The sequence below is a fragment of the Sceloporus occidentalis genome, unplaced genomic scaffold (genome assembly GCF_023333645.1).
Source record: "Sceloporus occidentalis isolate IW3139 unplaced genomic scaffold, rSceOcc1.0.p SCAF_23, whole genome shotgun sequence".
Lineage (NCBI taxonomy): Eukaryota > Metazoa > Chordata > Lepidosauria > Squamata > Phrynosomatidae > Sceloporus > Sceloporus occidentalis.
In genome coordinates this window covers 5,500,757-5,524,907 of record NW_028317003.1, presented here as the reverse complement: position 1 = coordinate 5,524,907, position 24,151 = coordinate 5,500,757, and the positions used below count along the sequence as shown (strand labels likewise).

General features: G+C 41.8%; 1 protein-coding gene across 1 annotated transcript in view; it reads left to right on the top strand.

Annotated features, from left to right (window-relative positions):
• LOC149300735 (anoctamin-10-like) overlaps positions 1–24,151 on the top strand; it is a 95,709-nt gene that overhangs the window by 3,593 nt on the left and 67,965 nt on the right. The window contains exons 3-9 of the mRNA XM_089484784.1: positions 2,961–3,140; positions 4,003–4,137; positions 15,642–15,761; positions 16,372–16,941; positions 17,459–17,514; positions 19,566–19,640; positions 23,848–24,030. Coding sequence (XP_089340910.1) covers positions 2,961–3,140; positions 4,003–4,137; positions 15,642–15,761; positions 16,372–16,941; positions 17,459–17,514; positions 19,566–19,640; positions 23,848–24,030 — 1,319 coding nt within the window. The remainder of the gene's footprint in view (positions 1–2,960; positions 3,141–4,002; positions 4,138–15,641; positions 15,762–16,371; positions 16,942–17,458; positions 17,515–19,565; positions 19,641–23,847; positions 24,031–24,151) is intronic.

Genomic DNA, 24,151 nt, shown 5'->3' with positions numbered 1-24,151 from the left:
TTCCCATGTGCTTAGAACATAGCAAATTCCAACATGCATCTTAACTCTAACTGTACCATTTCATTGTATCTTAAACATTTCCTAACTGTTTTATAACTTCCAGGGGAATCTGGATGAGTGCCTCATGAGTTTCAGAACACTTATGTTAAAATTTTTCATTAAAAAAGTCTACACAAATGAAAATCAAAGTTGTTATAGCAGTTTTATGTGCTGTAATGATTAATGCAGACATCTCATGGTGGCAGTTGTTCTCCATCTCATAATGGCACCTAGTGAAATATTTATATAGTAAAATTTGCTTTGCGAGTTTAAAAAGTACATTGATGTGCCACCACACTGGGGTGATTCAGCTGCGTGATAAGGAGTCGGGGTATTTGTGTAGTAGATTGGGCCAAGATAACAGGGCTGGAACACATACAGATGGCTAGCATGCAGCTGCCCAAAAACATTATATTAAACAAAAACTAAAAAGCACAATATTTTGATTTTTTTTTAGCCTGGTACAAATACTAATAACATAATATGAGATCCCCTTAAAACCTTATTTTTTCCCCCCATTAATTAGCGAGAAGCCTTTTAGTCACATATTTTCAGTGGTTTGTCTGGTTCATCTGACTCGTATATGGCAGCAGACTCGCCCGTTGTCATGGTTAAGCATGACTGTATTTTCTGTTGGCTGGTATGTTTTTTTTTTTTTTTATATTGAAGATTCAAATAAAGAAATTATTATTAGCTCAAAACAGTCAACAGTTTCATGGTTGGAGTGGATGCTCTACTTGAGCTTGAGCACCCGTGTGGGATCCTCTTACCCATCATATAACTCATTTGCATGTGGTCTGAGCTGGCGTTTAAGTTGTTTCAGTCGTTTACATGAGGAAAGTCTCGACAAAATGGAATTTGTTACAATTCATAAAAATAATACAAGAAATAAACTTGGGGCAGTAAGGTTGTACACAAACGAGAGTGTGATCTGGTACTCCTCTCTGGGGAATTATTATTATATACATTATCAATACATGTCATGGGTAATGGCAGCTGTGACATCACACATTTACATCACCGTTTATTCAGAAAACGGTGAGTTATAGGGAGATGAAAAAAGTTAAGAAGGGAGAAAGGGATTAATATACATAAAGTGTGTGTGTGTGTGTGTATATATATAAATTGCAATGCAAAGAAAGACTGGATACTGGAATAAAATTGTAATAGTTTATTTAAATGTGTAGTAAAAAGAAAATCCTAACTTGTTTGTAATGCCTTTCTTTTCTGTCTAGCTGGTTGGACAGCTATTGCGATCCCTAACGCTTAGTCAAATGCTCTACCTGCTCAGGGTGTTGCTGGCATCCTTGCAGCTCCAACTTGTCTTGACGTACACCTTGTTAAAACAAGCTTGTAATGGCTACAGGTTGGGCTAAAGCCCTATGAATATTCGGGCTCCTAACACCAGGTCCAGAGCCAGCTGGACTATAAACACTCTGTATTTATGTGTATCTAACAATTACTAATATTACTAACTTGTACAGCGCCTTGCAAACGTATTCACCCCCCCCCTTGGCATTTTTCCTATTTTGTTGCATTACAACCTAGAATTAAGATGGATTTGTTGAGGTTTGTATCATTTGAGTTACACAAAATGCCTACCACTTTGAAGATGCAAAATATTTCTTATTGTGAAAGAAAACAGAAAACTTGATCGTGCGTAACTATTCACCCCCCCAAGGCAATATTTTGTAGAACCACCTTTTGCAGCAATTACAGTTGCAAGTCTCTTGGGATTCGTCTCTATAAGCTTGGCTCATCTAGCCACCTGGATTCCTGCCCATTCAAGGCAAAAATGCTCCAGCTCTTTCAGGTTGGATGGGTTCCACCAGTGTACAGCAATCCTTAAGTCATACCAATAGCGTACCTAAGGGGGGGTGTTCACCGCGGGTGCCACTCGTCGGGAGTGGGCCGGGTGAGCTGATGTCTATACAGCCTGACAGCCGCCTAACGCGTGCCCGCAGCTTACTGCTGTGGAGATCACACTGTGCGAGGAAACTCTCTTTTGCCGCCTTTCTCTGGCCCTGGGGGGTGCGGAGGTGACATGGACAAGCTGTTTTATGTCAGTGTCTGACTCGGTGTATAGTGATGGAAGTAACACTGTACACCATCAATGTCAGGCTCAGTGTATAGTGATGAGTTATACTGTACCATATGTCTTTAGTAACTGTTATTTATGTAAACTAATTTATTTAGTATAAGTAGTATAGTAATAGTATTTATTTAATTTCTTTTTTCAGATTTCAAATTTTTTCCGGTTGGCATACTATTCTCAGTCCAGTTCTGTGGGGTGTACGGCTTAAAGTGGTCCCTTTTGGGTACTCCAATCTCCAATGTGGAGCTTTGCTGCTCCTTAAGACTTATGTTTGGTTACTTTGTTGCCTCTCTGATTAATGCCCTCCTTCCCTGGTCGGTGAGTTTTGGTGGGCGGCTTTCTCTTGGCAGGTTTGTTGTGGTGCCATATTCTTTCCATTTCTTAATAGTGGATTTAATGCCGCTCTGTGGGGTGTCCAAAGTTACGGATATTTTTTTTTATAACCCAACCCAGATCTGTACTACTCCACAACTTTGTACCCTTGGTCTTTATGGTGCCGCTTGCTTAGCGGTCCTGCTTGCTCAGTGGTGTTGAAGGCTCTGGGGTCTTTTAGAAAATATATATATATGTGTGTGTGTATATTATACTGAGATCATGTGACACTTAGATTGCACACAGTTGGACTTGGCAAAGGGGGTGAACACATATGCAAGCAACTCTTTTCAATAGAACAAATGCTAAGGGGGGTGAATACTTTTGCGAGGCACTGTATTTCAAGTTTAATGTCCTAAACATATTTCATAGAAAAATGCCATTTAAAATGTGTGTTGAAATTTTTGTATTTTTAATAGTGTTTGTTGTAATTCTTAACTTTGCACTCTTTAAGGTTGCCAGCTGTTAATCAAATCACTCACCATATCAGAAGAGGACAATATTTATGTTGTTGGCGCCTTTCCAAAGCGCCTCCTAATAGGAGCCGAGGCAGCTGGGCTGGTAAAAGAATGTGAGGACGGATCTATGAGGCCTTTCATATACAACAACCGCAAGGAATACAAAAATTTTATTGGTAAGTGGTCCTTTTTGAGCCCGCTTTATTACAAGAGCATGTAAAATGGGCAGTGGTCTCTTTTCCCTTAAATCCTGCATCTTCTCGTTCTGTGAGGTGAGCTTTGAATATGGGCTTTGTTATGTTTTTGTTTTGTTTCTTGCCTTATGTCAGGCCCAAGGCAGCACCCTTCAAAATGACATCATGGTATACTGGCATAACGAGTCAAAAATGCCTAACATTGTTTTCCTGGGGCTCAATTGTTGATTTCATGGTGAATTCTGTGCCAGTCAAAGTATGGAAACTTTTATTCACTTCCAAAATACCCTTTTGGATGCAGCCAAGTTATAATAGAAATAGGGTATTGTATTACTTTTATTTTATATAACCCTTTTTTCCATTGTGGTACATAGAAGCACGATATTTCATAAGATAAATGATCATTAAGGACTTTAAGTATTACTCCTCATTCAGTCCTGAGCCTTTGGATCTGTCCTGGCTATCACATTTTTTGCAAATAACTTAAAAACATCATAAATATGAAAGAAATGTAGTATTATTACATCATACTTGTCATTTACTTCCATTAATAAATCAATCAGAAGGAAATTTCTGTCTATACATTTTTTGATGCTATTTTATCATATGATTATTTGTGTATGTTTTATTAACCTATATATTATTGTCATCTGTGTTTAGGACTGTGATGCTGTGCACAAAATCTTTCCATTTTAGTATATACAGAAATCAGGACAGCAAAGCGGAGTAAATGTGAAATCAGTTAGGGTTCTAGTCTTTTCATCAGCTGTCTATATTTGTCCAGTTTATACAATATTTTAAAAAATATATATTAATAATACACAATTCTTGTTTTGGAATATAGAAGATGATGAAGACTTCATTTCAATGGCAGAATGTCAGTATATCATTAAACACGACCTGGATAATCTTCGAGCGCAAGATGAAACAAGTATTCCCGGCTATCCTCAAGCGAAGCTTTACCCTGGGAAATCAATCCGTAAGTTTTTCTTTTGTTGTATTTTTGGTGTGATCAATCAATAAGATCTAACAGACTCGGACGTAGTTACAACAGCATAGAAAGTTATTTGACCGCTGACAACTGAATTAAAAGTTGGTTTCTGGAACCTTATTGCTTTACTTAACAATGGATCCTTTTCATATACTCTTTTTAACTTGCTTAAATGCTTTGAAGGCCCTAGTTATTACAAATACTTGTTAGATTTCTATGGATCACCTGCTTAAAATGCTGAGAGTCAATTACTGAACCCACTTGCTGGGTTCTCATACTGTGTTCCTTTCTTTTCTAACCCGTTGCGCCAAATGTTGTGGATCTGGCTTTCTTGTCTATCCCCAGTTCTGTAACTCTGCAATCATGAGGTCAACGTTTTCTACGTTTACCTAATCACATACCTGCGTGTTTTCTCTTAGTAGAGAGATTTAACATGGGAGGAAAAGGTGATACGTTTGGAAAGAAAAGGCATAATATAACACATGGTTATTATTATTATTGTTTATTTATTTTTTTAAATATGTTTATTGGTGTCGACATCAATACAACAAATGGCGTATGAGAGACATAAACAAACAGCCAATCATGAAATAGCCCGCAGGGCCTATAAGAAAATGCAAAGGACTCCAAAAAGATTAAAGGCACCTATGGTACAGCAGTAAAAGATGGTACATATAAACATGGCCGGTACGGCAGGTACGTGTACAGGGCAGAAAAATAAAGATAGAAACCTGAATAAACAATAGTCGACACTATTTTCTTTTTTTTCTGGCATACCGAAAACGCTCGTGCAGTGCGGCGGAGCAGTCAGGCGGCGCCACAGGCGCCGAAAGACAACAGATGCAATGGCAGAAACACAACATAGTTAGCAGAGGGCAGCTACCAAATCAGGGAGGGGGGAAGGAAGGGGGGACAGAGGACCCAGAGAGAGCGGAGAGGAAGAGAAAAAGAAAAGAGAGAGAAAAAAAAAACAAAACAAAAAAAACCAAAACATTCCCAACAGAAGAGACCTCCAACCCAACGGTGAGTCAGAGGGACACCAACGGCAAGACAGTGCCCTCGTGGGAGAAGGCACCAATCCAGGGGTCCCAAATATCGGAGAATTTCTGCATCTCATCATGTAGTTTGGCTGTAATCCGTTCCATAGAGATGATATGCCAAATGTTGGACTGAATTTCATCGGTGGTCGGGGGGCTCCCTTCCACCTCCTGGCCAGGGCCTGCTTAATGGCGGCACAAATCCGATGTATTACGCCCAGGGACAGACAACTGCATCGTCGACACATCCATGTTCAGTAGAGCCGTCTGGGGGGAAGCAGTCACCGGAGTGCCCAAAGCCGTCGAGAGATCCCGGAAGAACTTAGACCAGATTGGCAGGACAAGCGGGCAGGACCACCAGGCGTGGAGGTAGGTGCCTACAGCACCACAGTGGCGAAAGCAGTAGGCGTCGGAAGTGGGGTAGAGTTTGGAGAGCCGCACCGGCGAGAGATACCAGTGGGCAATAACCTTGTAAGACCGCTCCCTTATAACTGTGTTGACAGTAAGGCGATGTGTGTTAGTCGCTGCTCTGCACCAGTCATCATCCTCGAAGGTACATTGAAGGGCGGTATGCCAGCGTGTCCGATAGGTCGGAGGAGAGACGTACGTCTTAGCCACGAGGTACGCATAGTGAAGAGAGAGATAGAGCCCCGTAGCCTGTGGCGGGTAAGAAACCTCTGTTCAAAGGGGGTCAGCTCCGAAAGCCCGGTGTCACATAGCAGAGTGTTTACAAAATGTCGGAGCTGCAGGTATCGAAACCTCTCGGCCTGGGGGATGCGATAGTGTTCAAGCAGCTCCGTAAACGTAAGGAGTCGCCCCCTACGCACCAGGGTACCCAGTCTACACAGGCCCGCCTCGACCCACCACTGAAATCGTCTGGAATCCATGCCCTCCTGGAAGAGTGGGTTAAAGAACAACGGGGTCAGCTGGGACACACGTCCCCTCAGCTGGTACTTAAATCTGACTTTCATCCAGAGAGAGTAGGACGTCTGCATAGAGGACAGGAGCGGGGAGCCTGGCAGCCGACCGCGATCGAGCCACAAGCATAACTGGAGCTGGCGGTCAGGTAGATAGAGGCGTTCAATGTCAATCCAGGGCAACGTGCCAGCCGGGAAAGACCAGGATTCCATCTGCGAAAGTCTGGCGGATAGATAATAGAGGCGAAGGCATGGGACCGCCAAGCCGCCCCGCTCCTTAGGTAAGTACAACGTGTGCCGGTTGATCCTGGCCCGCCGACCATTCCATATGAACTGGAATATGCACGACTGAAACGAATCGATGTCGCGGGTGTTGACAGCAATTGGCAGGGCGCGAAACAAGTACAGCAGATGTGGCAGTGTATTCATTTTGACCGCATAGATCCGGCCCAGCCAGGAAATGTGGTACTGCGCCCATTGCCGAAGATCCTGACGAAGCAACGACAGTAGCGGAGGGTAATTAGCAGCATAAAGCGTCTGGGGGCTATTGGTGAGATTAATGCCCAAGTATTTGAGCGACAATGGTTGCCACTGGAACGGGAAGGACATGGCTAAAGTCTGTTGCACCCCGGCATCCAAATTGACGTTTAGGGCTTCGCATTTAGCGGTGTTGATCTTGTAGCCCGAAATCTGGGAGAACTCGTTCAAGAACGTATATAGGTTCGGCAGAGATATAAGGGGGACAGAGTCAGGAGGATATCGTCGGCAAAAAGTCCCAGTTTATATTGCTGACTCTGAACCTCAACACCGGTGATATCAGGGTGCTGGCGGATAGCTATAGCCAGAGGCTCCAAGCACAGGGCGAATAAAAGGGGGGAGAGGGGGCACCCTTGTCTCGTGCCATTGAGAATGTTGAAGGTTCCGGATCCACAGCCCATCAGAGCGACCGAGGCCGTTGGACCGTCGTAGAGAGCGCGGATACCCCGCAAAATATTGCCGCGGAAGCCGAACCAGCTCAGGGTTTCCCACATGTAAGCCCAGTCTATCCTGTCGAACGCCTTTTCGGTTGGTTGGTGGGTGAGCGTCGCCATTTCGATCAGATCAACCGTGCGCCGAATATTGTCAGGTGCTTCTCGATGGGGGATGAAGCCGACCTGGTCGGGGTGGACGATGGAGGCGATGACTTTGCCCAGGCGAGTGGCCAGAACCTTAGCGTAAAGCTTCACATCAGCGTTGATGAGCGAGATGGGCCTGTAACTGCCGCATCTAGAGGGGTCTTTCCCCTCCTTGTGGATAACAATAATTTTAGCTTGCAGCATCTCGGGCTTGGGGGCAGATCCCCCCAGGAAGGAATTGAAGAGACGGAGCAGGTGCGGCAGAAGTTGCGCCTTGAATTTCTTGTAGTAGGAGCCCGGGAGGCTGTCCGGACCCGGAGCCTTGGCTGACTTAATACTGGAGATGGCAGCGAGGAGCTCGTCCTCCGAAATTGCTTGATTTAAGAGTTCAACCTGCTGGTCAGAGAGTTTCGGGGCGGGTAGCGAGTCAAGAAAGCAGCGAATGTAGTCACTCCCGGAGCGGTTCCTGGGGGCCTCTTTGCCGTCGTACAAGGAGCCGTAAAAAAGCGCAAATTGGTGAGCAATGTCTTTAGGTGACACCCAATGAGTGTCGGCAGAGTCAATGATCTTGCGGATATTCTGCGACTTCCTCTGGGAGCGTAACCGGCGTGCCAACATAGCGTCAGGTTTATTAGCGAAAAATTTCTGCTTGGTGTGGTTCAGGGAGTGGAGGACGTCATTGCTGAAAAGAATGTTTAACTCGCCCCGCAGTTGAATAATTTCCCGGAGAACAGCAGGATCCAGTGTCCGTTTGTGAACCTGTTCGAGGGAAGAAAGTTTAGCAGTGAGGGAGTCTATGGCATGGCGCCTCAGCTTCTTCTTCCTGGCCGCAATGCGAAGGAACGAGCCACGGACAAAGGCTTTGTGTGTAACCCAAAGGAGCTGCGGGTCAGTGCCCGGAGTGTCATTGAAACAGTGAAACTCTGTGATGTCGGAGATGATCTCAGTCAACACCCCCGGGTCCGTAAGCAGGAATTCGTCAAGGCGCTAGGTGCGTGCACCCGGGGTCCAGTCGGCAGGGCAGAAGGAACATTCCACTGCTCCATGATCGGACCAGGAGATGGGGTGAATCCGCGAAGCATGGGCCACCGGGGCTAAGTTCTGGCTGAGGAAAATGTAGTCTATCCTCGAGTAAGAGCTGTGGGGATGAGAGAAGAAGGTGAAGTCTAGGTCCTTAGGGTGATGGAGCCACCAAATATCCACAAGTGCCGCTGTCTTAGCAAAGTCTCTGAGCTGTCTAGAGGTAGGAGAAGAGCCCTGCCGCACACTCGCACCCCTCCGGTCAACAAAGGCGTCCCAATACGTATTAAAATCGCCTCCAACAATAAGCATATGGTTGCGGAACGGCAGGAGGAGATTCGAGAGCTGAGGATGACAGCTGGCTTATTGCCGAGGGCAAGGAGGCCTTACGGAGGTGTGTCTCCTGCAGCAGAATAACATCGGCATGCAACTTCTGATAGTATCGCATAGCTTGTCGCCGCTTCTGGGGGGAGTTGACGCCCCGTACATTGTGACTAATTATCTTCAGTTGATCCGGCAGCATGGCCACTCACAGAGGAAAATCGTTGGGGCTGGAGATGCGGGAGAGAGCGAAGGCGATGAAGGTCTATGGGAACAAAAGAAAAAAAAAAAACAACAAAAAAAAAAAAACAGGGGAGAGGGAGGGACAAAGGGAAAAACACAGGGGAAACATGCCAATATTGTGTAATAAAGTACAGGCGCATAACAGCATTTGCATAAAAAAACGACAAAATAAGGCACGAGAAGTATTGGAGAACACATCGCGGGCACATGGCCCAAGGAAACTACAGCTCTGAACCCTGACTAAACCTCCCACCAGGATCTGCCCGGGGGAAGAGCCATCAGGCTGTAACTCGACCAGTAACGGTCGCACGGGGGTAGAAGACAGCACTACCATCAAGGTGGATACCCCGCCCTAGCGGTGGAAATCACCCATAGATGTAAGAACATAAACAAATAACAAGAAATGTACAAAAATAAACAACCTGCTGCCCAGGCACCGAGTGCAGCATAGTAAGGCAGAGGGGAAGAGAAAAAAAACAAAAAACACGGTCATGTATGTATGTATGTATGGGTGTGGTGCATGCGAGGAGGATGTTGAAAGTGCGACGTGTGAAAATCCCCCGGCGGGTTAGGCGGGGAATACCAGTGGGCGGGCACGGGAGCGCCGGGACCCAGCAGCGGGCAGAGTGGGGGAGCGGAGCACCAAATGGGTATAGTGAAGTGCAAACAGAGAAGCAAATAAATAGGGCACCAATAAATATGAAGACCCCCACCGCGTAAGAGGCTGCTGGGAAAGATGGCGCACAAATAGTGTGAACGTGTAGGGTGAAGAGCAGCCACATCGCCCGGGGCTCTCGCGCATCAGCGCAGACCCAGTGCACCCAATAGGGCACAAAAGGCGTGGAAGAGCACCCCCCCAGCTGACAGAGTGAGAAGTGGAGAACAAAAAAAACAAAAACAAAAAAAACAAAACAACGTGTATGCATGAGGTGTATGCGAGCCCCCTAGTGGTCAAGGTGTATGCAAGCCCCCTAGTGGTCAGGGTGGGAAATGCTCCGGGACAGGCAGAGCAGAGGACAGACTAAATCCAGCCACGTAGACACAGCCATAAAATAGGAGTCCAAAGGCGGGGAAACAAGAAAAAAAAAAAAAGAAGAGAAACACCCCCCCCCCGCGAGAGGCAGCCGGAAAAGGGGACGCTAGAATGTTGTGCGTGTGAGGAAAGGGCATACAAACCGCCCGTGCAGTAGGGCAAGCCCCGTGTATATGACAGGGCGCGAGCGGCCCCCGGCTAACGATGCACGGAAGCGGAGGAGGAAAGAAAAAAAAGGGATATTTAGCTCAACTACAACACGGCGTACCCGGCGCGAAGCCGAGGAACGACCTAACGGGCAGCAGGCCTGGCAAAAACATGTAAAAGAAAACAGAACATAAATAAAAAGTCTATGAGGCCAGATAGCTCACGGAGGCGACGCACAGCATAGAACGAGAGTCCTCACGGAAGGGGCGCTTGCCGGGACCTCCTGCCAATCTCCCGGGTCGGGGACATCAGCGCTCTGTCTGCTGCGTTTCCGGCCCAAGCCTAGGGGCGGTAGATCCAGGGTCTTGAGAAAGTCCTCGGCCTCCGAGAGGGACCTTGCCTGTCGCCAGTGTGGACCTGTAAGGCAAACGGAAACCTCCAGCGATAAGCTATGGAGTGCGTCCGGAGATGATCTGTGAGGGGTTTAAGAAGCTTGCGTCTCTGTAGGGTCCGGGGTGAGAGGTCAGCATACACCTGGATCTCGAAGTTGTCGAGCGTGAGCGTAGTCGATCTCGCCGCCTTCATAACTTCCTTCTTGAGGGTATAATCACTCAACTTGACGATGACATCCCTGGGTTTGTCAGCAGGGCCTGGACGAGGCCGCAGAGCTCTATGTATCCTGTCCACTGGGAGTACCTCATGGGCAGACTGCGGAAGGAGTTGGTGGAGAACCAAGCGGAGCACCTCAGTCAGGTCGAGGTAAGTCTCAGGAATCCCCCGTAGTCGGAAATTGGAGCGCCGGGATCGATTTTCCAGGTCCTCCTGAGCATCCTGAAGGGCCAGAACCTCTTGCTGTAGGGATGCAATGTCGCCCGCCATCTTGCGTTTTTCCCGCTGAAGGACGGCGTGTGACCGCTCCAGTGTATCAGTGCGGGTGCCGATATCTTGGATGTCGCGCTTCAGGTCTCCGATTTCTGCATGGATGTGATCCATCAGATCTCTCTTTACCGAGCGCACAAGGTCCTTGATTTCGGCAATATCTTGTTTGGAGCAGGCCTTTGCCGCCATGTCGGCCGAAGGCCTCGTGTCGTCGTCTGGAGAGAGCACAGGAGGCTCAGGAGTCGCGGGCTGTTTGGAGAATAAGTCCTGCACCGATTTCTGCTTGGAGGACTTGCGGGGCTTCCCGGACATTCTCTGGCCACACACAACAGCGAAGAAGCGATATAGGGTGAAAGTGAGCGCTAATTTATAGCATATTATAGGGCTGAGTGGAGGAGCAAAAGCTTGGGTCGTGGCTCGCTCCGCCCCCATTATTATTTTTTTTTATTATTTTGTTTTGGGGGGGGTTAGTCTATAAGTATGTAACTGAAACAAATTGTTGACGGTAGACTCTGAAGCTGTGCAATGTCTCGCAAGATAATTACTACAAGGACAAGAACATAAAATTACATCTTTTCAGCCTACTGTTGAGTAGGAAATATAGTTTTGGAACTTGGTCTACAAGAAAGTAATACTAGCTATTTGGTGATTTCCATTAGGAGAACACGTTTCCATTGCTTACGCTACGAAATAAGTGTCCATCAGGGAAAGTATATTGGGCCCCGCTAAAAACATCTCTCTGGATATCCCTCACACGTAGTATCTTTTACAAATAACAAATAAATACAACCTTAAATGAGGAAAATAGATTTCCGCATTTTTGGGAATAAAAGAATTCATGAAGAATTAAAGTTTTTTGAGGACAATAACCGTGCAATATGCAGCGATACACATCTAAATAAAGAGCTATAAAAAAGGTTTGAAGGTTTTTTAGAAAAAAAGGGTATTAATGAATATTAAATTTCCTTTTGGTGGAGAGAATGACTTTACTGTGAAACTGAAATATGTTTTATATGTGTTTTTTAAAAGTTGTTTTTTTTGTCCACTCAATGTTTTTTGTTACATTTCCTTTAGAGTTAATTCCTGACTATAGCATTTGGCAAACTATATTTGCTTTCTACTTATTATGCTAGTGTCGTGTACCTGCAAATCATTTTTTGTTATGTTTATATTCCCATCAATAATAATGGTTTGCTTGTTTTTGTAATGGATATTACACTATTTAGTCCAGCAGAGTTATTTGCGCACTTGTTTTGCAGATCAGCAGTAAACGGTAATGAATCCAGATTTTTCTAAATTACTTTCAACTCCTGAGACTGTCAAAGTCTTTCTTGAAAAAAATGAGTATTTGAAACTTTTTGTCCATAAGAAAAAAATGCTCTGCAAGATGAGAATTAACATTGATTTTGTACTAAATTATAATGTTTTAGCATGTAGTATGTTCAGGCTATGTTAAAATTGGAAGTGCATGAATGTCCTATTTTGTCTCACACAGGACAATGTCACCAAAGAACTTTTCTTCCATCCCCTGAAATCCAATTTCATACCATACTTTATCATAGCTCTGATAATTGCAGCTGTTTCACTGGCATCTAGAGCTTAAGCCCCATGGAATGTGTATACGTGACAAGCAAAAATGTCTGTCCGACATCACATATAGCGGAGTGTCTGTGCACCAAGTAGAAACCCCTCGATATCTCATAGAAGGCACATCAACCATTAAGTGTTGAAATGTTGTGGTATAAACTAGCTGGGAAACGAGACAGATGTACTCGATGCCATACACTGTTGGTGGATTATTACGTAATAAATGAGTCTGGCCCCTCCATACCTTGTGTACATATATTGTTTTAGCCAATACTGCTTTACTTGTCCAAGTAGTGCACATCTACGATTTTACTTATATCAAGGTAACATCAGCTTTTCTGATTCTTTAAATTCTTTCTTGTTCTACGAGTCTCAAGAAAAACTAGATAAACCTTAGGCTAGATTGTCCAAAACAATACTTTCTTACATTTGAATGCTAGTACTGTTGGTTGATTCTCAAAGCAGTGTCCATTGTGTTTAACACATGGGCCATTTGTATTTCTTACATGCACAGCTGTATATTTGATTTAAATCTGTACCCTCCTTGAATATTTTATATCTTTCTCTCTAATCTCAGAATAAAGTAGAGAGCCGCTGTCTCTTAAGAACACACTCGACCAAGTATAGTTCAAACATTTACTTTTCAAGCAGACGGCTCTTGATAGGTTTCACTAACCTAAAAAAACTCGAGATCTCATCAAAGTACTATTAGAAATATGCAAGGTCCAACATGAAATAAACTGGAATATACTATTTATAAGCATTACATTATAATTCTGGCCCCAGAACTGAGCTGATATTGAAATAGTAACCCTTTAAGAATTCCATCACAAAGATTCTGTTGCATTAACTAATGGTGGCAACCAAATGACTCTAATAATTGTCCATAAGAAGACTATTTATTATCAGGAGATAAGTCACCTGTTCTAAAGCAGCAGTTTCAAATTATATATATTGATGAGAAAAAGCATATTGTAATGAAATCAGTGTAGACTATAAGGGACTCCGGCCTTTGGTGCTGAGAATTTGCCTATTCATCCTGATATATAGATGGAGAAGTCAAACTCTTCAACGTTCCACAGCCTGCCCATAGACTGGCTACCTATGACTACATTATGTTATTAATTAACTTTTGTCCAGTTTAGTGATTTTTGCCCCCCACCACGTGGTACAGTACTATGTTTGGCATACCTATTGGAAATTCCTTAGCTTAGTTTTATTGGAATTTTATCTTGAAACAGAGCTGTGTTCTTTATTTGTCTTATCTTTCATGTATCTTGACCTATGAGCAGCACTGTAAACGATTGCTGAGGAATTATGGACTGTAGAGGCCCCTGGAAGCTATTTTGCATACCTTATTCCATTTTGTCTCGTCTGAATGTGTGTGTGTGTGCAGGGCCGGCCTTAGGGGTGTGCGACCTGTGCGACCGCACAGGGCGCCATGGTTGCAGGGGCGCCTGACCGGGACTTAGATTAAAGCATCGGGTTTTTTTTTTGTGTTTTTTTTTTAAACTTTATTTAACATCATTCATGTTAAATAAAGTTTTTAAAAAAAAACAACGATGCTTTAATCTAAGTTCCGGTCAGGGGCGCCGAGCGGTTGCTCGTGAAGTTCTCGGCAACCGCTCGGTGCCCCCTTACTCTCCGTGACTCCGTCGCGGTGCCGGCGTTTCATGTTGAGCGCCGGACTATTCCGGCTCTCAACATGAAATGCCGGCACCGCGGCAGAGCGAGAAGACGGATGCCTCCCGCTCTCACCGCAGGACTCCGGCAACAAGGTAAGTGGGGGGGTGTAGTTTGAAGGGGCAGGGGGGGGTGTAGTTTGAAGGGGCAGGGGGGGGTGTAGTTTGAAGGGGCAGAGGGGGGGTGTAGTTTGAAGGGGCAGAGGGGGGGGTGTAATTTGAAGGGGCAGAGGGGGGGTGTAGTTTGAAGGGGCAGAGGGGGGGGTAGTTTGAAGGGGCAGAGGGGGGGTGTAGTTTGAAGGGGCAGAGGGGGGGTGTAGTTTGAAGGGGCAGAGGGGGAGTGTAGTTTGAAGGGACAGGGGGGGTTTAGTTTGAATGGGCAGGGGGGGTAGTTTGAAGGGGCAGAGTGGGGGTGTAGTTTGAAGGGACGGGGGGTAGTTTGAAGGGGCAGAGGGGAGGGGTAGTTTGAAGGGGTAGTTTGAGGGGCGGTAGTTTGAAGGGGCAGAGAGGGGGGGTAGTGAGGGGGGGCACCAGAGGAGTAGTCCGCACAGGGCGCCACAACGCCTAAGGCCGGCTCTGTGTGTGTGTATATGTATATATTTTTATATATATATATATATATATATATATATATATATATATATATATATGTGTCTGTATGTATGAAAGGAAAACTTAGCATCACAGCGAGGACATTGTGTTTCGGCAATGCCCTAGGAAACTTGCTTTATAGGATATTGGGATGAGCGATTAGTAGCTCAAAAAAGTCAATGAAATATGTGGTTTTAAGGGTTTTTTCTTTTAAAGAGAAATGTATAAGCTGCATTGGTTGTTGCCTTTTCCTTGTAATAAACTTCAAACCTGATTACTCATTGAATCCTCTCTAAATTTGAATTCTGCAACCATCTTTATCAGCAACCATCATTCCTGTGTTCCAATGGCACGTTGTGTTAGTTAATCCAAGTTTTAAGTTTAAAAGCGTGAAACACATAGACTATAGGGGCCTCTGGGGAAGGCTGGGTTAAGAGGCCATGTTGTTTTACAAACTCCATTGTGTCTTTATGTGTACAAACTTTTGTTGGCGTTCTTAACAATCTGGTTAGCGACTTTTGGCTCAAGCCAGAAAAATCCCACCATAATGCTATCATTATTTCTGAGTTAATTGTTTCTTTACTGAAACCAGGTGTTTCTTATCATTTCTATAATCTCTTTTTTAGCTATTAGTTAGAAGACTAGCTATATAAGATATGTAACATTTATAGTCAAATATGTTAATCATATTGAATTCAATAAATGTATAATTATCTGATGTGGAATTGCCCGCCCCAGAGATCCATGTTGGATTTCTTCTTGTGCACTCCTATTAAACTCACCTATTTTATCATTGAACATCATGGTCTCAAACGTTTGAATGATGGTATATATATATATATATACATATATATATAATAACCGTACAGGTATTATTATTTAAAAACCTTTATCTCAAATCCTACCTTTTTCTTTCACAGTTCGAAGACTACAGACCAGTGGCGTCCTAGTCCAGGTTTTCCCACTTCATGATAAAGAAGATTTAAAAAGACTTACACATCAGTGGTACCGCCAGATAAGGATTGGCTTCCAGCCTATAGGTATTGAAAGTCTACACTTAAAATCTGTTATAGGTTTCTTTTTCTCCAATATCTACTAATATGTCATGCACCAGCCAAATTTGGGGGACTTTTAAATGGCAACAGTAGAAGGTCTTATTGGTTGTTAATTCTTTCAAAAGTGGGCAAAAAAGGCCTCACCTAACTTTTAAGCTTGTCCTTCCCAGCCTTGTATCTTCTCCTCTTACGTTTAGCCCTACCTATTAACCTGTGTATTTCTGCCCTTTAACATTGGTGAATAACATCTCTGCAGTCACGCTGTCAGTGCAAGATTTCTCGATGCTGAGATCCGTCACTCTAAAATATTGTAAAATACCCATGGGTGTGTAATATGCACTCATGTTAAGTATATATACATTATTAAGTATATAAGTATAATATACATGTTAAATTATCAAGTAAATTATCAAGAAAAGCCTACATAGTATCGTGTTGTTTGGTTATTGTATATAAAACATACCAAAAAACTATGAATATAATGCATGACGTTTTACAGTAACCCCCCTGCCCCAAGCATAGATGGTAAATCTGGATGTGGTATATTTAAGCTAATTCTTTTAAACTTAAATATTTATTGTGTCTTATTTTGCAGATCAAATCCGTCGGTACTTTGGAGACACTATTGGACTCTATTTTGGTTTCTTAGAATATTTTACCTTGGCCTTAATCCCAATGGCTCTCATTGGCATACCTTACTATTTCTTTGCATGGGAGGACTATGATAAGTATGTGATTTTTGCCACATGCAACCTAGTGTGGTCTACGGTTATCCTTGAGATCTGGAAGCGCTACAGCTCAGCTATGACATACAAGTGGGGCACGCTGATAATGAAGAGGGAGTTTGAGGAACCAAGGCCAGGTTTTCATGGGGTGCTAGGCATAAATCCTGTTACAGGAAGAAAAGAGCCTACCTACTCCAGTTTGAAGAGACAGCTTCGAATTTATCTTGTCTCTGTTCCCTTTGTGTGCGGATGCCTTTACCTTTCCATCTATGTCATGATGATTTACTTTGATTTGGAGAATTGGGCTATAGAGTACGACGAGGAGCAGAAGAGCACATTTAGCAGCCTACTGCTTTTTGTGCCTAGCATCATCTACGCTGTTGTCATCGAAATCATGAACCGCTTATATAAATTTGCTGCAGAACATCTTACTTCTTGGGGTTAGATATTTTTTGTTTTTTTATTCTTACTAAATAAGATTATTTTATTTTTCAAAAAATATTAATAGGGGTATCTTACCCTCCTTAATGTAGACAAAAAATTGGAAGATAGAATAGGACGTCTAGACTTTTAATCGATTAGCGGATCACTTTACTTTGATGGCTTCTTTTTTTTTATCCATTGGATGTGACACCATTATTTATATATTATATTCTACAAAATGCAGATAAGGAAGTTTTGTTATTTTTTTAATATTATTTTATGTGAAAACATTGGGGAAATAATTTAAGAGCCAGTAAAGATTTTTCCCAAACGTCCCAAATTTGTGTTAACTACAGCAACTGCTGCTGTGTGATCAGACAGTTATTAGCATCTATGTTGACAAAGGTAGCCATTGCTCAAAAACATTGTATATAAAAATATTTTGGCTTTCTACAGAGGAGCCCTAAAATGAGATTAGCCAAAAAAGGAACAAAATCTCACATTCTCGTGAATATCTTGTTTCTTTTACTACAGAAAATCACAGATTAGAGTCCTCCTATCAGAACCACCTGATATTAAAGGTCTTAGTGGTGAGTACTTCCTTTTAAGTATTATTTTTTATTTTTAGAATTTTTATTAGAAAGTCACAAATGTGTTTATTGTGTTGTTGTTATTATTAAACAGAAAATGGCGGGCACTATGTTGGTTACATATGAAAAGTGACTCTGGCACAAATCTGAAAAGTTGTCTTATAACTGTAGAAACCCAGGGCGTTTAACAAGATGTGCACCACACTCTTTTTAACTTTTTATAATGCCCTACCTATGATGTGTCAGTATGCAACATTCCCTATGGAAAGGATCATATAAACAAAGGTCAAGATCAGTTTCTCTTTCTCTGACCCAAATATATCAAAAGATCATGGGTGAGCCTGAGTGTGGTATTTCTTTGGAACCCACCACAAATAACTCATTCACATATTAGCACGGAAACTCACTGTAACACCGTATACCATACACACACCCATTTTCCCCAGGTGCTACAAACTTTAGGCTCACCCCTAACACACTACTACTAACACACATAATCCTGCTAACACCATACACTAACACTCCCATACACACACATTCACGCAAACACCATATACTAACACATTTTTAACACCATACAAGTACACATACATATACACTATATGATCCAAAGTGTGTGAACACCTGACCATCACACCTACTGTATATAAAATCCCATGTCAGTGGAAATTAAGCCCCCTCCCCCTCTTGAGGATATAACAGCCTCCACTCTTCTTGGAAGGCTTTCCACAAAATTTTGGAGTGTGGGAATTTGTTCCCATCCGGCCAAAGTGTATTTGTTAGGCCAGGCACTGATATTGGATGAGTAGGCCTGGCTCGTAATTGGCGTTCCAATTCATCCCAAAGGTGCTCGATAGGGTTGAGGTCAGCGCTGTGCAGGCCACTCCAGTTCCAGTTAAGGAAAGGACTGTCCTTAAGTTAGTGCCATAAAGTTGGAAGCATTGTCTAAAATATCTTTGTGTGCTGTAACATTACCCTTCACTGGAACTAAGGGGCCTAGCCTAATAGACACAATGCATTCTGGAAGGTAGCGTTTTCCAGATGTAGTAGGGCAGAATTTTCACAAACTGACTTGTGGCAGAGGTGGCATCCTATGACGGTGCTGCGTCTCAGGTCACTAAACTCCTCAGTTAGCCAACTAGTTTATACCGTTTAGAAGACAATGGTTGTGTCGCATTGCATATTTCTCTGGGTATACTACTAAAAGGGTTAAACTGAATGAGTTTGTAACATTAAAGTTAACCTCCCTTTTATTGGTAATCATAAAAGAGGGATACAAAGCTCCTTGTTCTGTGTACGTGTGATACAGGCTGTTAAGTGTTACTGCTGATGCATGACAGTGCCTGTGTTCTGTAGGTCCTAATGCTTCATTAGTCTTGACGCATAGCCACCAGACAAAACTATAAGATGAATGTGCTATTGAAACTTCAGCAAATGATGTGTTACATAGTGGATACAGGAGAATTGTATAGAATTACAGTTAAATTTAGCTTAAAGCAGAGGTGATGTTTATTTTCATACACCCATTATTACATGTCATTTGGCATTTAATGTGGTTTTAAATGTTCTACAATTGATTCTACCATCACTTTCTACTTTCCTTTATCAAATTCTACCCCATGTTCTTTAATATGTGTTTCAGTGGGCAAATATTTGTAGATTATGGGGCTGACGAACTTTTTGCTTATATTTATTTGTATAAAGATATTCTTTATCTAGTAATATGGTAAATCTCTACTGCTTTTACTCTCCTACATTTTGTTTCATGTCTTTTGTCCCTTTAAATATGTCCAAAAGTTAAATGTATGTGTAAATACTTCTGTTTTTGTAAACTGGCCATTGTTCACTTTTCAATGTTGCCATTCGTAGACTTCATCTTACAACTGTACATTCTAGAAGCTATGTAACGTATACCTGTATAATAAATAAATATATATATATATATATATATACTATGTATATAAATTACACTGATCTTTGTGTCCTGTGTAAGTCTGCACAGACTATGAATGAATGAATTAACTTTTGATGATTTTGTTTTTCTTTTCCAGTTCAACATAGTCAATTGCTTTGCATCACTTTTCTACATAGCGTTTGTCATGTGTGATATGAAGCTGTTACGCCAGGTGAGTCTGTAATGCAGATACAGAGTTTTCCTTACTTTAGAGGTTCAGTAGATTTGCATTTGAGTCCACTTTAAAGATTTATTCCACTTAAACCAGTGAAATGTGCAACTTAAGGGGTAACACTTTAAAAATAATCAATTTCCTAGGCTCAGATAGCACATTTAAGCACATATGCAAATGTGTAGTAAAGAGGTTAATGTTTTTTCCCCAAATTGTATGGAGATATCGATTAAGAAAAAGTTAATTTTGCATATCTATCTGCAATAACTTCTCATTCATTCATTCATTCATATCAAGTAGATGCCCAGTTTAAGGCTTTGTGATAGGAAGGCAGTTATTGTGACAGGCATAGGTAAGCGCAATAATTCTGCAAATCATTGATTTATTGTACATAATCTGTAGTTAAGATTTTCTTTTGGATGAATACTTATTTAGGACTAAAATTATGATCATATATAAACATTTTGTACTGTTAATCTCAAAATCAATTCTATAGAACTGTCAAGACAGTAAGAACTCGGGACCTTCTCTTGTCAGTTAATGTGTATCTGCCAAATGTGTCATTGATTTACCACTGACCATATGATGAAATGTATGGAAGAAGTGAAAGATAAAGAATAATGGGGCATGAGGCATATGTTACAGACATTGCAAACAGTGTTACTGTAGAGCATGGCAACACTGTTTTTTTTTATTTTAAGATTACATGAAACAGAAGAATATTGTATAAGACCGGTATTAGAGGAGAAGTATGGGAAATGTACCAAATTTGAACATCATGTGTCAATCACACGATCAAGTAGTGATCCTAGAATGTGAGAGACCCTTCTTCTAATAAGAGGGAGTTCCTAAGAAGCCTGGAGACGCTCCATGGACTGAATTTGAAGCTATTGAGTTGGTCTGCTGAGTTCATAAAACATCTCCATTTTTCCTAAAGTGATATTACTGCATTAACCGATCTGATAGAGCTGGAGTCCACTTAGTGTAATATTCTGAAAATGTTCTTCTACTGGGAGATCAACTTTCCCTGCCTACAATATGTGTGCAGAACAGAAATGCGTCACCAAATATAGCTGCATGTAACAAGCGTCGTAAGCCATCAGACTGGCTTGATGGCTTGACATAATGATATATGGTTGGTGTCAGTCTAATGTATGCATTAGAAGAGCATGTGTATGTTAGATTACATTTCTATTTATCTGCCTCTACTATAGTGTGGTTGTTGAATGGTTTGGGTGCTCTTTCACATACTATGTTTAATTACGAAAGTGTTCAAATGAAAAGAGTATTAGAAATGTTAGTACTGTTGAAATCCCAAACTTAACCTACAAATAATCTTGCCTCTTTCATTATTTTTTTATTGGAAATATTTAATTGGCACGTGACCCAAAAAGCAGGCGCCGTTAGGTTGTGACTATGGAAACAGGAGAAAAGCTTCTTAAAAGTTTCTGTGTTTTTATATGATTAATTACACCTTCAGAGGAAAGAATAAAATGACATATGTCCTAAGGTTCATTAGTGCAGCATACTAGAGTCTGCAATTATTGTATTGTCAAAATGAAACGGCACCTTAAAAAGAATCAACATCCATTTCTGCATGTGTTTTGTTATGAGGTTAATACATGATTTAATTGTTTAGATAAATGGATTTCCTACAAAGAACATTTTACGTACACATGCGAACATTGCACCATACGTTGTTATCATTAGCATCATGCAGAATTGCCCATTGTAGTGAGTACTTGGTAATGATCTGGCATAGAGGAGAATGCAGGGAGGCGGTTAATTTGATGTGCTATTAAAATTTGATGGTAACATTAATTATGTTCATGGCCTCTTTATGCTCATTGCAAACCTTTCCCAGTCGACGTTCAAAGCTTTGTTTTCTGACACTAGGGGGCGCTCCCGACACAGTCTTTAAACAAGCCGTCTTATGCCTTGCATTTAGTACAAACCCAGAACCTTGGTTTCCAAATGGTTTCTAGGGAATGCAGTGCGATTTCTTCTGTGTACTCCACTCTGCCATGGATACAGACATTTTCTCTAATCGTAATAAATGACTGCCAGGGACGTGTATTTTATGCGTTTGTATACTCGTCGCCATTACTATGTAAAATGTATTACCTGTAAATGCAGTCAAGAGAAGCATAGAATGTGATAGGAGATGATAACTAGTTGGCTTATCTAGTCTGCTCGTTTTACTGTAAAGTTGATGAAAAACGAAAAACTATTTTGATTCATCGTGAAAATACTTATTTCATAATGTCTGCCTTAAAAAAAAAAAAAAATCTATTTTTTTGTCTTTGTACAAATACGTCCTTTTAACCCCTTAATGACAGCCCATCATATGGGCTTACAACGCATTGTTTTTTAAACCCCTTCAATCCCAGGGTTTTTTGGTACCTCAAAGCCCAGAGCAATTTTGCCATTTTTGGGGTATGTCGGTTTAGCGATGATTCTCTTTTCCTGTGAATAGTGTACCCATATAAACTATATATTGTTTTTTCAAGGAGAGATAGAGCTTTCGTTTGATACCATAGTTGGATGATTAGCTGAAAATTTAGAATGAGTAATTTAGTAAAAACTAGCGAAGATTAGAAAATTAAAATATTTTTTTTTTACATTTTCCCTCTGAATCCTCACAAAATTAGGTAAAGTGATGGAAAATCCCCTCCAAGTTTATCAATTCAGGTGTCCTGATTTCAGAAATACCTAATTTTATATAGATTTTCCAGACTTTCCCAGCACCAGGGAGCATACTAAAAAGGTGTACAATTTTGTATAATTTTTATGCCTATGGCTTAACGGGTTTGGGGGTTGTGAACGGGGGCAGAAGGGTTATACTGGCTAGATGTTATGCTAGGGCAATGGGAAGTAAGGTTTTTTAATAATTTTTTTATTATCTTTTTTTATATATATATTTTTAATTTTTTTTTTAATTTTAATTTTTTTAATTTTTTTTAATTTTTTATATATTTTTACACAGAAATGGTTAGAGGTCCTCCTAGGGACCTCCTGAACATGCCAGTGATGTCACAATGACATCACAGCTCACATTATAATTTTTTTTTTTATTATATATATTATTATTTTAATGATTTATTTAATATTATTTTTTAAATGAATTAACTTTTTTTTTTTCTGCTTTTCTCTTTCAGGGCGGGAGGGGGAGTGAGAGAGATGGTTTCTCACTCCCCTCCCCGCGATCCCCCTGCACCGATCACACTGTGATCTCTATGCAGGTCCTCACAGACCTGCATAGAGATCGCAGCGTCTCTGTGCCTCATCGGAGGGCAGGATATCCCCGCAGGGGATATCCTGTCCTCCGATGACCTTCCGGGTTACGTCAGCAGTGACGTAACCCGGAAGGGAATGCCCGATCTCGCGTTTGCAACTGCGCGATCGGGCACTTTCAACCGTAACAGCTTACCGGCTTTCATGCCGGAAGCTGTTACGGGAGTTCGGGCAGCAGAAAGCCGGCGATGCCGGCTTCTGCTGCCAGGGGGGAGCCTGGTCTCTTCTGTGCAGCGGCAGGGATGGTTTCTTTGTGGGTGTTTTTTGGACGTCCCGGTATGTCTATAGGGGATTGTCCTTAAGGGGTTAAGTAAGCCTTAGACACTTTTTTTTTTCTCATGAATAAACTGCAGATGATCTTTCTTCTTTTTTCTTCTCCATAGTGCACCAGGGCAGACTTGGTGGCTTAGTCATTGCCGATATCTTCCCTAATCAAGGACAACATGTTTATTTTGACCACTGATTTGATTTTGAGTTCTGCTTTATATCTTAATTTATATTAAATATGTATTTTTCTATATTATTCAATATTTTTAATGTTCGTGGTTTTACATTTATTATATCATTCTTATTTTTATTTAAATTTTTTTTAACTTTTGTCAAGTTGTAGCTTCTTTGTGGCAATAAGTAAGGAAGAAGTTCACCAACAACCAAGTTTTGGCAGTCAAAGAAACACATTGGTGTTGTGGGATGGATGGCTTGGCACATTTAGTATTTGCTGCATCCTAGAAGCTCTAAGTCTAAGGTGGAAAGTACTCAGCCCAGTTACTTTGCTCAGGAACGTGATCAGTGGACATACCTCTCATGTCCTCAGGAGCATATCTCAATACATATTTAAAATGTACACATTTATGTGTCCTGTGTGATCTATAGATTCTCTAACATAGCTGACTCTTCATCTGTTTTGTTTTAGAGTTTGGCAACTTTACTTATCACCTCTCAGATCCTTAACCAGTTTGTGGAAGCGCTGCTTCCATACTGGCTGCAGAAGAGGTACAACCGGCAAATAAAAAAGAAGGTGAAAGCATTGAAAGTGGACACTGATCTTCCCTTATTGGAGCAAATTCATCTGGAGAAACAAATGGACACTTATTTGGTTAGTATGTCATGTGACCGCTTTGCCAAAAAAAAAAAAGTGACATAGAAGGAGACACAAGATTAGAGAATCTTGTTAACTAAGAAATTACTGATAACAATCTAAACGTGAAAGGATGGGG